Source organism: Pelobates fuscus, chromosome 9, assembly GCF_036172605.1.
Source record: "Pelobates fuscus isolate aPelFus1 chromosome 9, aPelFus1.pri, whole genome shotgun sequence".
NCBI lineage: Eukaryota > Metazoa > Chordata > Amphibia > Anura > Pelobatidae > Pelobates > Pelobates fuscus.
Genome location: NC_086325.1, coordinates 144,711,336 through 144,726,382, shown reverse-complemented (window position 1 = coordinate 144,726,382; position 15,047 = coordinate 144,711,336). Strand labels below are relative to the sequence as shown.

The window sequence follows — 15,047 nt, the reverse complement described above, 5'->3', positions numbered from 1 at the left end:
GAGCCATGCACCCTGCATTCATTTGGGGATATATAGAGATACTTTGCTGTTACCATACTTCTCTGAGTATCACAACTTGTGAGGCAATGTGTTTGCTGTCTGTATGTTACATTATATTTTTTCTTTTTTTTCTTTAAGACAATACTTTGGTTTTTTAAAAGATATCACAAAGTTAAAACAAGCAGCTACACAGTTACGTTGAACATCTCTTTTGAAAACTTAAGACAGATTGTTGCAAAATTATTAAATTACCTTAAATTGTGTACATTGGTTGTTATGGCAACACTGACATGTCTATTGTGGCTAATTACTACAGGTATATATATACAGTTGTAGGTTTGGGACTTGGCAAAGCTTGTGAGATTGAAACATTGCTTTTTGCTCTGATTGTAGTAATTTGCACTCAATAAATTATCTTTTTTGAAATGGATCCATGTTGTGGAGTCAAAGCAGGATTAATCGTGACACTAGAGGACCACCTAGGGCCCAGGGGTTAAACAGGGGCTCCAGAACCATCAATTAGCATGGCCCATTATCTAATCCCTTTGTGAAGAATGAAGGAGGGCCCCCCCCCCAAAAAAAGGTTTTATTTGATTCCTGAACACAGAGCTTACAATCAAATGTTGGTTCATGTATGTTTCTCTTCTTTATAATAAACACCAGAATGTGCTTTATTGTAACATATACCTAATAGAAATGATTTTCTGCTCTTTAGGTGAATGGAAAGGAACTTTCGAGACTTTCTCAGGAGCAGACGTTTGAGACTCTACGCACCACTAAAGATCCGTTGCTGATCCAAGTGCTTAGGCGGAGCCCTCGTATGAAGGGGACACTGGCCACCTCTTCCCATGACCTGCAATTTGTGGACAGTGGCACACAGACGGACATCACCTTTGAGCACATCATGACAATGGGCAAAGCACGACCTCCTAGTCCAGCCATGGTGGTCCTGGAACCTTATGTACTCTCAGAGCTGTAAGTAAAGAAGAACGGATGCCTTGATATGGTGTATAAATCCTATAAAAATGATATCACTAATGTTGTGCAGGATCCAAACTCCCATAACCACAAATTCCAGTGTATAACATAATCTTAACCTTATAATCATAACCTTGAAGTGAGCCAAGAAGACATTGACTTCAGGGCTTTGATATGATGATTGCAGTCCACAAATTATGCTTTTAATAAGTGTCAACATTAATATTGGGATTTCCATTTTGCAATTAATTCAAACACGTAATTCAATTTGGCAAGAAGTATATATATATCTATCGAGTAAGGCTTTAAGTGGGTGCAAGATGCGGGTGAAAGTAAAAAAAAATAAAAAAAAATTGGTACGTCTCGGAATCTTTCTTCTCGTTGACATGTGCATTAGTCCAGAAATGGTGGGGAAACACTGCTCTGTAGACTTTACAGCATACAGAATATTGCGTAGGCCTACTAATATATATACACGTTGCATATTATTGGCCTTTATCTGATTACCTATAGCCACTAGTGGTACCACTAGTGCAGGGGTAGGCAACCTTCGGCACTCCAGGTGTTGTGGACTACATCTACCATGATGCTTTTTCAGCATTGTGACTGTAAGAGTATTATGGGAGAAGTAGTGCACAATATTTGGAGTGCCGACAGTTGCCTAACCCTGCATTACTGGATTGTATTTGCTCCACAGTTTGTATCTGTTTTATAGCATTCTATATTGAAGCAGTGCATATCCAGTGCAAGTTCCAGGGACGTTATTCTTTATTGTCTGATATAGATGCACATCAAAATATCCAGTCATTAGTTTATTATACAAGCGAATGACTATATAGAGTATATTGTATAATGTCTTTAATAACGGAACTATTAGACTTGTAGCACTAACATTGATTCCTCTTACAGCCCACCCATCGGAAATGAGTTTTACGACCAGGCAGCCTATATGGATGGTGCGCAGCCCGAGGGAGAACGAACTGATGAACTGGAATATGAGGTGAGCCCATACCTTCATTTCAGGTTATCTCCCACCTATTGGGTTATATCTATATGATACAGATATAGACTGTATCTATGTTGTATACACTGAACTATATTAATATCTGTAATGTCCCTATCCCTGTTTCCTAACATGATTCTGTCTTTATCTTTATTCCTGTATCTATTTTCCATACTAGCCTCTGTCTGACATGTTTTATTGCTTTTTTGCCTCCCTACAAGCCAATATTACGTCTGAGGCTCGAGTCAATCTGCTTATCTGCGCTCACTATATTACAACTCAGCACCTATCTGTCTAATACTGTTACCTCATACTATACCTCCTTTTTCACTGCCATCACACAGTGTCCTTTATTCATTATGACCCCCCAGTCCTTGCTATGCATTCAAGTGGTATTCCTTCTCTCATGTTTCTATCCCACCATCATAACATCAGAGTATCTACTGCAATCAATCTTCTTAATGTATTACTTTGTTACATTTTGTCCATGTCCTGTTTTTCTATACCCTTATCCCACAGTCTGTATTTTATTCATTCATTCACATTTTCCATGCCACATATACTTACTGCACCTACTCTACATGCACTAACTGCACCCATACCACATTCATTTATTGCAACCATGAAACATTCATTTACTGAACCCACGCCACATTCACTAACTACACACATGCTGCATTCACTTACAACATCCACGCCACATTCACTTCCTGCATCCATAACACATTCAGTTAGTGCACCCACACCACATTCACTAACTGCATTCACTTACAGCACCCACATCTACTTAATGCACCCACACCACATTCACTAACTGCATTCACTCCACATTCACTTACAGTACCCACACCACATTTACTTATTGCACCCACACCACATTCACTTGTTGCACCCATACCACTTTCACTTACTGCATTCATGTCATATTCACTTAATGCACCCACACCACATTCACTAACTGCATTCACTCCACATTCACTTACAGTACCCACAGCACATTTACTTATTGCACCCACACCACATTCACTTGTTGCACCCATACCACTTTTACTTACTGCATTCACGCCACATTCACTAACTGCATCCATGCCACATTCACTTAATGTTACCCACACCACATTCACTAACTGCATTCACTTCACATTCACTTACAGTACCCACAGCACATTCACTTGTTGCACCCATACCACTTTTACTTACTGCATTCACGCCACATTCACTAACTGCATCCATGCCACATTCACTTAATGTTACCCACACCACATTCACTAACTGCATTCACTTCACATTCACTTACAGTACCCACACCACATTTACTTATTGCACCCACACCACATTCACTTATTGCACCCATACCACTTTTACTTACTGCATTAACACCACATTCCCTAACTGCATCCATGCCACATTCACTCTCAGAAGACATGACTATTTCACTTAGTATGTTTATGTCAACCTCACCGCATCGATGTCACTTTCACTTCTTACAGACACCCCCCCCCCCCGCCCTTTCACATACTCCATTCACAACACTTTTATTCTTTCTGTGTACATGCCACTTCTGTACTGCTCCCATGTCAGTTTCACGGTCTCCATTGATGGCAAGCTCCCTGTGTCTCTCTCTCTCTGTCTCACATCATCACCTTCTGTCTTTATGCCCTTCTCATTCCATATCTATAACCTCCCCTAATGATATCACCCTCTCTAGATCTAATTCTCTCTCACTCCCTTATGCCCTTTGTCAGTGAACATTGCCCGCTTTGGGTCAAGTTTGAATTTTCCTATAAGTCTTGACTAGTTTACATGTGTCCTTCTTTCCTCCCTGTCTGTCGTGGCCTTCTGTTTGCTTGTTACAGGAAGTGGAATTGTGCAAGTCAAACCATTTGGACAAGCTCGGACTGACTGTGTGTTATCGTACTGATGATGAAGAGGACCTTGGGATATATGTAGGAGAGGTACAAGGCTCTACATTTATTTCACAGCTATAAAGTATACACCTTACTATTTATCACAATGGTTTCACTCTCCCATTTTTAATTGTTTTTAAAGAAAAATTTGGCAAGAGAATCCATCAATCAGGAGCACTATGGGAGTTTTTTTATTGCATAAACTTCTGCCGCAAGAGTTTATGAGATAAGTCACTTATCCCCCCCCCCTTAAAAGCAATTCCACTCAACACATAGGATGGGTCAAACTGCACAATGAATAGGGTGTGAACATATAAAACTAACAGAAACTGAGCAACTCATTCCGTTTCATGTTGCATTAATCACTAACAGGGTTATTTACTAAAGGGAAAATTCAAAGTGAGTTTAAAATGAATTTCAAACTTAATGCTATAGAAGCCGAACTGAAAGCATACGTGACTTAGAGAATTTTTTTTTACTTTGGCTTTATTTACCTTAAATTTGAAATTCATTTAGAATTTTCACTTTAGTAAATAACTCTGTCAATATTTTTCATTTTGAGGCCCTTTAGGGCCTGTAATTTGTGCTAGTTTCCGGAGATCTCTTGGATCTTTGGACCTGTAGTATATGCAACCTTCCTGAGATCTCTTGGAAGTTTGGGCCTGTACCACGTGCTACCTTCCTGAGACCTCTTGTAACATTGGGCCTGTAATATGTGCTAGCTTCCGGAGATCGCTTGGATCTTTGGACCTGTAATATGTGCTAGCTTCCTGAGTCTCTTGGAATTTTGGGCCTGTAGAATGTGCTACCATCCAAAGATCTCTAGTTGAACACCTTTAGGTTGGCTAGTTCAGAATAATGTATTTGATTACATTTTCTACAAGAAGAAACCAATGATGAGTCAAAATGTAAACTGTTTCCCTGTATATACTCACTAACAGGTCAATCCAAACAGCATTGCAGCAAGAGATGGACGGATAAGAGAAGGAGACCGAATTCTACAGGTAAAATTGTCACGAGAAACAATAAAACAAAAAAATAATCTTATTCTACTTACATTGTTAGCAATAAGGAAATAGGAAATAAATGTGTCAAGTTGCATCAAAACTTAAGTAATGATGTTGTCTGATTCAGACTCTGACTTGCATCATGAGGTTCCCATCTGGTGTTTTAATTTTCATATTACTGTTTCGATAGTTTGTCTGCTCTGACCTGATCGTGCTTGTTGACTGTATTTCAATAGAAAGCAATAAACTTCTATCTATCTTGGAGTAGACAAGCTGACCATAGAAAGACAAGTAGTCCAGCATCTCCTCAAAAATTCAGATACCCCATATTAAAGTGCTTAAATGTATTCAAAGCAACAATTCAACCTCAAACTAGGCCTTTCTCAAGGGACACTGAAGGTTTGAAGATCTGCTGTACTTGGTCTGTTCTTGTCGCTTACTATACTGGTTTTGAACTGGAGTCCTGTTCCCTGTGAGGACCGCGCTTTCCTTATTGTTCTTGGGAAAAGAAAGGTACGGTTAGGAAATAGGGAAGGCAGTCAGAAAACAAAACAAAAAAAACGCAAAGTTAAAACCAAAATAGTAAAGGTAGCGTGATTGAATGATTATAACTAAAATAATTCTAAATTATAATTCACAAAAGAAGGTAAAATAAGGTTGTTTTACATCCAAAACCATAATTTGCCTAATAAGAAAAAAAAAATCCATGTTATGCCCCGAACCATTATATATTGAAATCATCCATTCTTACAAATCTATCAGCCAGGGTCTATCAACAATATCATTCGTGGGATGCTGACCTGGACTCTATAAAAGGTTTCTCTCATCCTCCTGAGAGCCTTTTTTCTTGGTCAGTGAAGTCCTGTGGGATTGAATAATTCATTATCCATTTAGCCCACAGCTTATTCAATTAATAGGGCAACGACTATAACAGTGCAGAGTGAAAAGGTGTCACAAAGGCATACAGAATTTTTTTACAGCTCGGATAAAGTGCATTCCTTGTTCTTTTAATGTGAAATAGCATTTACTTATGTGAAAACTGATCACTTACAGACAATCAATTTTAAGAAATCTACCAACTTATTAGTTGTGTGTTCTAAGGGACTCCAGATATCATTGATTAATCTTTGTGTCTTCATTTACATTGCAGATTAACGGTATTGATGTGCAAAATAGAGAAGAGGCAGTGGCCATTCTAACACAAGAAGAGAACACAAACGTCTCTTTATTGGTAGCCCGTCCAGAGACAGAGGTAAGAGGGTAATTATTGTGCCTGTACCCCGAAACACTGGCAACTATATAAAGTTCTTGTACTCTCACTCGCTGACTTATGGAGTGATAAAAAAAAATTAGATACAAGTTATTAGTTATAGGAATTATTTATTTTTTTAAATGATATTGTGTTGTGCTGGATCATACTAAAACATACAGGTAAATATGTGAGACATCCACACCTTTATTAAAGGTATGTAAGGGGAAATTCACAGTAGCACAGTAGCCTAAACCACATAAAATCTTCTCAACATTACTTGATAAACGTATGATACTTGTACCTGTTACAATGACACAGTGTCATCGTTGAAGGCAATGTTCGCGTTCCTCCTTATCAGGTTAAACAGTTATTGGGATTCTTTCAACTACCTTTGTTTTATTGATTTTTTTGTAGATGGGCAGACGATGGAAAGATAGTGATAGAGAGGACTTCCTTGATGACCTAGTATCGGAAAACGAAGAGGAACTGCAAGCACAGAGACTGAATTCTCCACCTCAGCAACAGGTAGACAACAAAGGAAACATGCCTATCCAAGCACTTCGTGCCATGGCAATAGCAGTTATTTTAAGAATCGGTGGCAGTTAAGTCCCACAGGTATCTTTAGCCCTGCACTCAACCCAGGTTTCCAGTGGTCTAGTAGGTCTGAGGATGTACAGCCTTAGGAGCACAGAGATTTATCCTTCCTGCTCCTATTCATAAATGGTATAACTCCACAAGAGGGACCCATTAAAAAAATTATTTTGGTTGCCCTGGTCACCTCTGTCTCTTGTACTAAATCAACCCCTCACTTCTGCTACACATTATTCTGAATGTAGAAAAATAATGACTACGGTGATGTTCAATAATTTAGATATTTATTGCTTAACACCTTACTGTTTCTTTATCTAGACTCTGTGCTGTATGAAATCTATAGCTCACATCTGTTTTGCAATTTACATTTCACAGACAACTACATCCAAACCAGTCTTTAGTAGTGTATATTGTGATGAATACGGATTTATATTAAACTTTGACCAACACAATGTATACATGAAAAAAATGAGGGGACATCTATAGGTAAATGCTTTATGTCTGTCATATTTTATTTGCATATTGACAGCACAGTCATGTTTTTATAATATAGTATATGCATGTTTAACCATACAGATTTATAAATATTCCAAACAAAATTATGTAGAATTATGTAGAATGCCTTTTTTAATGTGAATTTGTGTCTTTCAATTTCCTGTTTGACCGGATGTTCCTTTTATCCTAGGTTGAGAATGAGGCAGCTGAGCCCAGTCCCAAATCTCCACGCCCTTTCCCTCTCCCTGCAGGCCTGAGTCGGAGTCAGGAACTGGACAGTGGAGTAGGGAGGACAGATGAGAGCACCCGCAATGATGAAAGTTCTGAGCATGACCTCCTGGGAGATGACCAGACAAGCACTGCGAATACTCCAGGCAGTCAGCGTCGCCTTCGTTTCCTACGTGGAGACTCCCAGCATCCTTTGCAGTGCCGTGAATTTCACCACAGCCTTGACTCTCTGTTGGCAGCAGATGGCTCCACTCCTTACGGTGAGGCTCAGCCACCAGCTGCAGGGCTGACAGATGAGGAATATGAAAGATACAGAGAACTTTTGGAAATCACCTGTCATCTGGAGAATGGCAATGGACCTGCCTTCCTATACGCATCTCGTCAGGGTGGCCTTGATGTAAACCGCAATGAGAGTGTCCTCCGTGAAATGGCTGTACTCGAGGAAGAGCTACGACATTTGGAGTTCAAGTTCCGCAATGTTCTTCGAGCACAAAAGATGCAACAGCTGCGGGAACGTTGCATGAAAGCCTGGCTTCTGGAAGAAGAGGACAGTCTTTATGAGTTTGTAGGTGGGAGCACTGCCAACAATGAAGCCTCTACCAAGCTCCCAGATATTACCGAGTTGCCAGAAAGATCAGACAAGGACAGCACTAGTGCATACAACACTGGAGAAAGCTGCCGGAGCACTCCTTTAATGATAGAACCACCAATATCCTTGGACAGTCCACTGAGGCGGATTAATGATACATCTGGTGCATTATGCCAGGCAGCAGAGGGCCTCTGTTCCAATGCTAACATGAACAGAGGACATGTCAAAAATGTTCCACCATATCCTGGTAGCCCTGAGCATGTGTCATCAAAATTCCGCTCTCTGTGTCGTGATGGACGGCACACAACAGATGAGAGATTGAGACGAGGAGCCAAGCCAGGAAATGAGCTAGATCGTGGTAGTCGAGAGAACAGCCCGTACCTCAGCAGACGCCAGCGCTCCCAAGGAGGGGAACGTTACCGAAGCTGCCTGCAATTAGCACAACAACGCAGCTTAGATGAGCTAGACGGAGATCCCACGTGTGTGAAGGGCATAGGGGTCTCCCATGGTACTCACCCCCATGCAGAGCCACGTATGGAGTGGAAGGTAAAGGTAAGAAGTGATGGTACACGGTATGTGGCCAAGCGCCCAGTGAGAGATCGTCTACTGAAAGCCAGAGCCATGAAAATCAAAGAGGAACGCAGTGGAATGACCACGGACGATGACGCTGTGAGCGAGATGAAGATGGGTCGTTACTGGAGCAAAGAGGACAGAAAGAGGCATCTAATGCGAGCTCGGGAGCAGAGAAAGAGAAGGGAATTCATGATGCAAAGCAGGTTGGACTGCCTGCGGGAGCAACAACAGCAACAGCAAGGGGTAGAGGGAAAAGGGGAGATGAGCATCATTGCCCTCAGCCACCGCAAGACCATGAAAAAGCGCAACAAAAAGATTCTAGATAATTGGATAACTATCCAAGAGATGCTGGCTCATGGAACACGATCAGCTGATGGCAAGCGAGTTTATAATCCACTGCTCTCTGTCACCACTGTCTGAGCGGTAGCGAGGATGTTTCATACTCTCTTTGCCAAATGAAACTCTTCTCTGACCTTCATGTGCTCATCTTATTTACAGTCACTGCCTTATCTCTATTATATCATCTTGAGTTGTCTTTGACTTTTAATATTTCTGTCTATCATTGGGTCATATTTCCATAATCTCCCCTCTTGGTTCCTTTGTTCTCTGTTTTTGGGAGGGAAATGGGTGGGGGACAGGAGGTGGGGGTTGTTTGTTTGTACTTTCTGTTAAATTTCATTTTGTTTTGTTCTTTGTCTTCCCCATCCCGTTCAGTCAGAGGAACCTGGGAATGGGTATTTTAATACAGGGTGAATTCAAATAGCAGCCATTACTTGTAGATTTCAATCTTGAAAGAAAACCGCATATTTCAAATGTTTTGTTTAGTGACTGGACCAGGTGTCAATCAAACAAAGCAACAAGCTGTAGAAGACAACATTGGATTTTAAAATGTAGAATGTCTCCTACATGGAGAGAACTTGGAGCACAATTAAGTCAAACGGATAACAAGCTAAAACTTTTCCATGACCCAACAATATCGAAAGATATATCACTACCATGGATTGCCCCACAGCTTGTTTATAAAGGGGTGCTAGGATCTGTTCGCAACTAGCCAATACTTAAGTTGAGAATCTGGGAACTACGATAATGCCAATCATATTTTGAAAACTGAACACTGCCATCTGGTGGTGAATGAGCACATAGACAGCTATAATAATGTTGGTCTGGTATGATTTTTCTGATGGACCATAGCACAAAGTTGATGGCGGTAGGAAATTATAATTATAGGACTTGCAGTTTGCCTTCCAGATATCACTGCACATGTAGACGCTCTGTGCAGAATCATGTATTAGAAAACTCAACCTGTCTGTTGTTGTTTAGAATGTGATAGTGACCTTTGTTTGATCCTATTTATTGTTACATTCCCACTATTTTGTTTGTCTTGGAGTGGATGTGATAGACTGAGGAAATGATGAGAAGACACATGCTAGGTACGAGGTTTCATATGCTCAATGCGCTCTTGATGGACGGGCAAGAATAGATCATGTACTCTCTCTGTCCTCGTCGTATTCCTGATTGTTTTCCGAGCAACCTGGTGGATTATGAAGAGTAAACACTCAAACATTTTCAGCATTTTCCTCTGAATGTCAATGCTTTCAGCCTGTGTTTTTCAGGTCAATAGTTCTAGATAGGACATGAAAGCTCCGGGGATTTGTTCAATGTGGCTGAAAAGCTTTAAGGATGCATTGATTAAAGGAACCCTTGGTATACAGTGAAGTGAAAAAGCAACATTACAAACTATTAAAAGAACATAGCTCTAGAAAAAAATAAAATATTGACGGTATTACCAAAATTTAAAATGTGTACTAAAAATGCACAAACATTACAGGGTCTTGCAGTGTTCCTACATACATCACATACACATTTTACTGTGTAGTCTTTTGTAGTGGTTCTCAATCCCCGAGTCTGAACCCCTAAATGAGTCTCCCATATCATCTCGGTGCTCTCTTGGTAATGTTAGATTCTTAAGGTCCCAGGCATCTGCCCACAATAAGTTATTTACTGTAGTAACACTGCTTTCTCTAGAGCAGCAGAGAGCCCTTGATTACAACAAATTATGAAATTAAAGGAACACTAAAAGCAAGATGGCCACTTTGATTGAAGTGATTATGGTGTCTGTAGTCCGTAAGCACTGGGTCCTGAATCACTAGTAAATGGTTTTCTCACTGTTTAGTAAAGATTCTCAGCCCTTGGTGGGCAGCCTGAAGCCCAGCCTCCAGTGACAATATGGCATAGGTGGAGCTACGCTCCACTTCCAGAGCTGGCGGGCAGTGATTGACTGAAAGCTTTAGTCAATCACTGCCCCAATACCGGGTATGGTGTGAGGCTGACTATAACTGCGCCTCTGCCACATAATCATTTGAGACTGTTCTTCAATCCTCCAGGGCCTAATATACTTTACTAAACAGCGAGCAAACTATTTAGAAGTGACTCGGCTCCCAGCACCTGCAGACACCAAGCCAATGTCAAATACATAATCTGAGTCCATGACAAAACTGGTTGAAAGCCATTGACTTATTATATGGACATGCAAGAGTATTCCATAAACATAGCATTTTAGAATTACATTCAGAATGAAGTGAATGTGACCGATACATTCACCTACTGTTGCAGGAAAGTAGAAAGAAGCCCTAGCTTGCCATATAGACATTTATACCCAATACCGGTTATGAGCACTGTATACATGCAATAAAATATAAAGAAAATACAATACATGCATTATATCATACAAAATCCAAACACAGACAGAGACAGCACTGAAAAACCAACTGGCCCATCTACTGAGCCCATTTTAAAATGTTTTATTTATTTATTCAGTCTCTTTATGCCACAAGTGTTCTTGAATGATTTTACTGTGTTAGTCTTTACCACTAGTCAGCTATTCTAGGTATCGACTCTCTTTCTACAAAGTTGCAATTTCTCCCATTACCCAACATTCATTTGTCTCCCAACTTCAGACTCTGCTCCAGGGCTAGTCTTTATCTTTTTTTTTTATATAAATTCTTCCTTCTTGAACTTTATTTAATGCCTTAAAGTATTTTCCAATATCTATCCTGTCTCCTTTCTCACTTCGCCTCTGCAAAGTTTACATATTAAGGTGTTGCAGCCTGTTCTGCTCTCTAACATAGCACAATCATGCCACAGTTTAAATTCCCTCTAAATTGCAGTTTTTTCAAGTCCAGACCCCCGGATCTACATCTACAGTTTTGTCGGTGATTAATCCAGTGCCATTTGTACTTTTTTTCTGTCGTATCCCATAGAAATTGTGGTGTCATTCATTAGGGCTTGAAAAAAATTGAGCAATTGGAAAACTATTACAATACAAAGTTTAGGAATTTGGACATTTATCAAGTAACAAACTGATTCAGAACTGTCTCCAAATTTGGACATTTGGGGTAATTCTTGGTTTTGCGTTGCTGGATTTTTAAATGCTAAATTATATAATAATGTTTCACTGTATGCCAGCAAAGTATTTAAATTCAATCAGGTCAAATTAAAAATGAATACAAACTTTGAGCACTGGCTGTAGATTCCTGTGGACACAGCCTTTATGATGAATCGAATACATAAAATCAATAGTGGGAAGAGCTAGTGGGCGTTTCCATTGAGGAACTTCTGGTTCTCCAGCGTTGGTAGTGGACGCAGGGAAAAATGGTTTGACTCCTTACAATGTGTGGGTTACCAGGGTACTCCTGGCACCATAACTGGTACAGCGAGCTTTAATTAAGGCATTTAGGGCATCTTAACCACAGTTCATCTGTGGCAATGGTTAGCAACACAAGGCACACCAACTGCCCAAGATTTAGATATTTCTCAGTTTTGTTCCATTGAGAATACTGACAAAACCTGGTCCGATGGTGTGAGTGGATTGAGAACCACTGGTCTATAGCATCAAGAGCCCTCGGACCAGCTCTACACAAAATAGAACAAGCTCATAGTCTCCTATTCCTCTATCTCCTTTTGAATGAAGTCATAACTTTGATTGTACTCCATTAGCACTTCCCTACTGTTTAGCTAACATTCCATCAACTCATTCTTTCTGAGTTCCATCCTATCATATACAGATAATTATTTTGTTACTGTGGAACGGTGTCTGGAAGTAGCAGCTGGTAGATACTTCTTCCAAGGAACAAATTCTTTACCATTTGCTCATCCTCTATTATTACCAACTTAAATACATTTACATTCAGTTCTATTCAGTTCAGTTCTTCAATTCAGTATGTCCATGGCATCTGTTGGCTGAGTTCTATGATAAACTAACGTACCCATCACAGGTTTGCATGCACTCACTATGTCACTAATAGGGAGCAAACCTGACTAGTGCATTATGGGACCTTTTAACATAAACTCCATTGGCCAACGTAGACACTGAAAACACCCATCAGGCAAACAAAAACATTCTCACATTGAACGATAGGGAAATAAAAATAAAGGGATTCATTACTAGTTCCGATGCAGTAAGAACTGCTCTCAGAGGGAACATTTCTACAATATATTAGTTTTATTTACTTTTTGTGAATATGAAAAATGATCAAAACAGAATTACATGACACATATTGGGTTTTAGTAAAAATAATATCACATTGAAAGCCATACCAGAAAGGTAAATAAACAGTGCCCTTTTCATTTCCATAATAACAGTAAAGCTTTGAAAATTGTATTAGGAGAATGCTGGTTGGTCCCTTCTTCACTTATCAGTATTTCTGCAGACATTGGTACTAATAGCTAATTTTTTCCCAGGTCAGGAGATTATAACTGTAGCTGTTCCTGAACTACAACTTTCATCGCACCCAGGCGGCTCCAGGATTGCAGTGGTTATTAGGTTATTCAATTTCAATGCATATTTGGTAGGCTTAACATACTTTGATACTTGAGAGTGCTGTCTGGTGTCTGGCAGTGTAGTTAAAGGACCACTATAGTGCCAGGAAAACATACTCGTTTTCCTGGCACTATAGTGCCCTGGGGGTGCCCGCACCCTCAGGGACCCCCTCCCGCCAGGCTGGATGGAGAGTAAAGGGTTAAAACTTACCTTTATTCCAGCGCCGGGCGGGGAGCTCTCCTCCTCCTCTCCGCCTCCGATCCTCCCTTTCGGCTGAATGCGCATGCGCGGCAAGAGCGGCGCGCGCCTTCAGCCGGTCTCATAGGAAAGCATTTACAATGCTTTCCTATGGACGCTTGCGTGCTCTCACTGTGATTTTCACAGTGAGAATCACGCAAGCGCCTCTAGCGGCTGTCAGTGAGACAGCCACTAGAGGATTTGTAGGCTGGATTAACCCTATTATAAACATAGCAGTTTCTCTTAAACTGCTATGTTTATAAAAAAAAGGGTTAATCCTAGAGGGACCTGGCACCCAGACCACTTCATTAAGCTGAAGTGGTCTGGGTGCCTAGAGTGGTCCTTTAATAGGGTCAATATGTGAAATTAAAGGAATATTTCAAGCACCGTAATCAATAGCACTGTAACCAGCATGTGCCCTGGCACCCGATTCCCCATGTAAGGAGTCAAATCTTTTTAGAAAAGTTTGACAGGCATTGCTCCCTACCTCTACTACTTCCTAGGTAGAGCTGGGAGCTTTATCGGAGTGAAGCTCAGCAGTGCATGGGCTAGCTCATTGGCTGAGAAAAATCAGTCTACGTACTTAACCAATGAGGTCAGGGCTAGGCTCAGGAGAGCTCCGAAAGCTCCTGGCCAGGAACTTACCACTTTTCATCGGAAGGAGTGGAGGCAGACGTACCCCAGGTAAAAAGTCAAACCGTTCTAAAAGTTTTGAGTAGTACAGCTGTAGTTGTTAGGGTGTTTGAAATGTTCCTTTAATCATCTAGTCACGGCAGTTGCTTTTTTATGTCAGCTGTGATTACTTCATTGATTACACACATGGGTAGCACTTTTAATCCCTACATCAGAAAAATAATTCATAATTGTACCAAAATTGACGAGAGGTTCCTTATCACCATTCCATAATAATAAAAACACTTAGCTTCCACTGCAAGAGTAGTAGTTGAGGGATAAAAGGAGAATATGTACCATATTTATGAGACCAGCACAGCCTTTTCTACTTTATACCTGTTTTCCTATGTCCCTACACACCTCTTATACTCACGGAGTAGACGGTGACTGAGAGAGATGTAGATAAATATCTTGCCTTTGGGATGTTTGGGTTCTTTAAAATTATCATTGCTACTGTGTCTCATTTTCTCTCTGATACTGGGTCGAGAATCTTAATAAACTGTTACATTTCTGATAGAACTGGGCACTGATGTGGTTTCTTCTTTGATCTTCTCTCGTCGAAAATTTTTGTGTTGACGGAGACAGATTTCCCACCAGGTGGATTAGACACGCAGCCTAGAGCAGTGATGGCGTATTCAGGTACTCCAAGTCTTTTTAAATATTTCACATGATGCCCAGGCAATTATTGACTAGTTG

At 40.4% G+C, this 15,047-nt stretch overlaps 1 protein-coding gene across 1 annotated transcript in view; it reads left to right on the top strand.

Annotated features, from left to right (window-relative positions):
- PDZD4 (PDZ domain containing 4) overlaps positions 1-13,523 on the top strand; it is a 95,029-nt gene extending 81,506 nt beyond the window's left edge. The window contains exons 2-8 of the mRNA XM_063432658.1: positions 716-975; positions 1,888-1,978; positions 3,838-3,936; positions 4,830-4,892; positions 6,046-6,147; positions 6,562-6,672; positions 7,424-13,523. Of these exons, the coding sequence (XP_063288728.1) occupies positions 716-975; positions 1,888-1,978; positions 3,838-3,936; positions 4,830-4,892; positions 6,046-6,147; positions 6,562-6,672; positions 7,424-9,043 (2,346 nt within the window). The 3' untranslated portion in view covers positions 9,044-13,523. The remainder of the gene's footprint in view (positions 1-715; positions 976-1,887; positions 1,979-3,837; positions 3,937-4,829; positions 4,893-6,045; positions 6,148-6,561; positions 6,673-7,423) is intronic.
- The last annotated feature ends 1,524 nt before the right edge of the window (positions 13,524-15,047 follow it).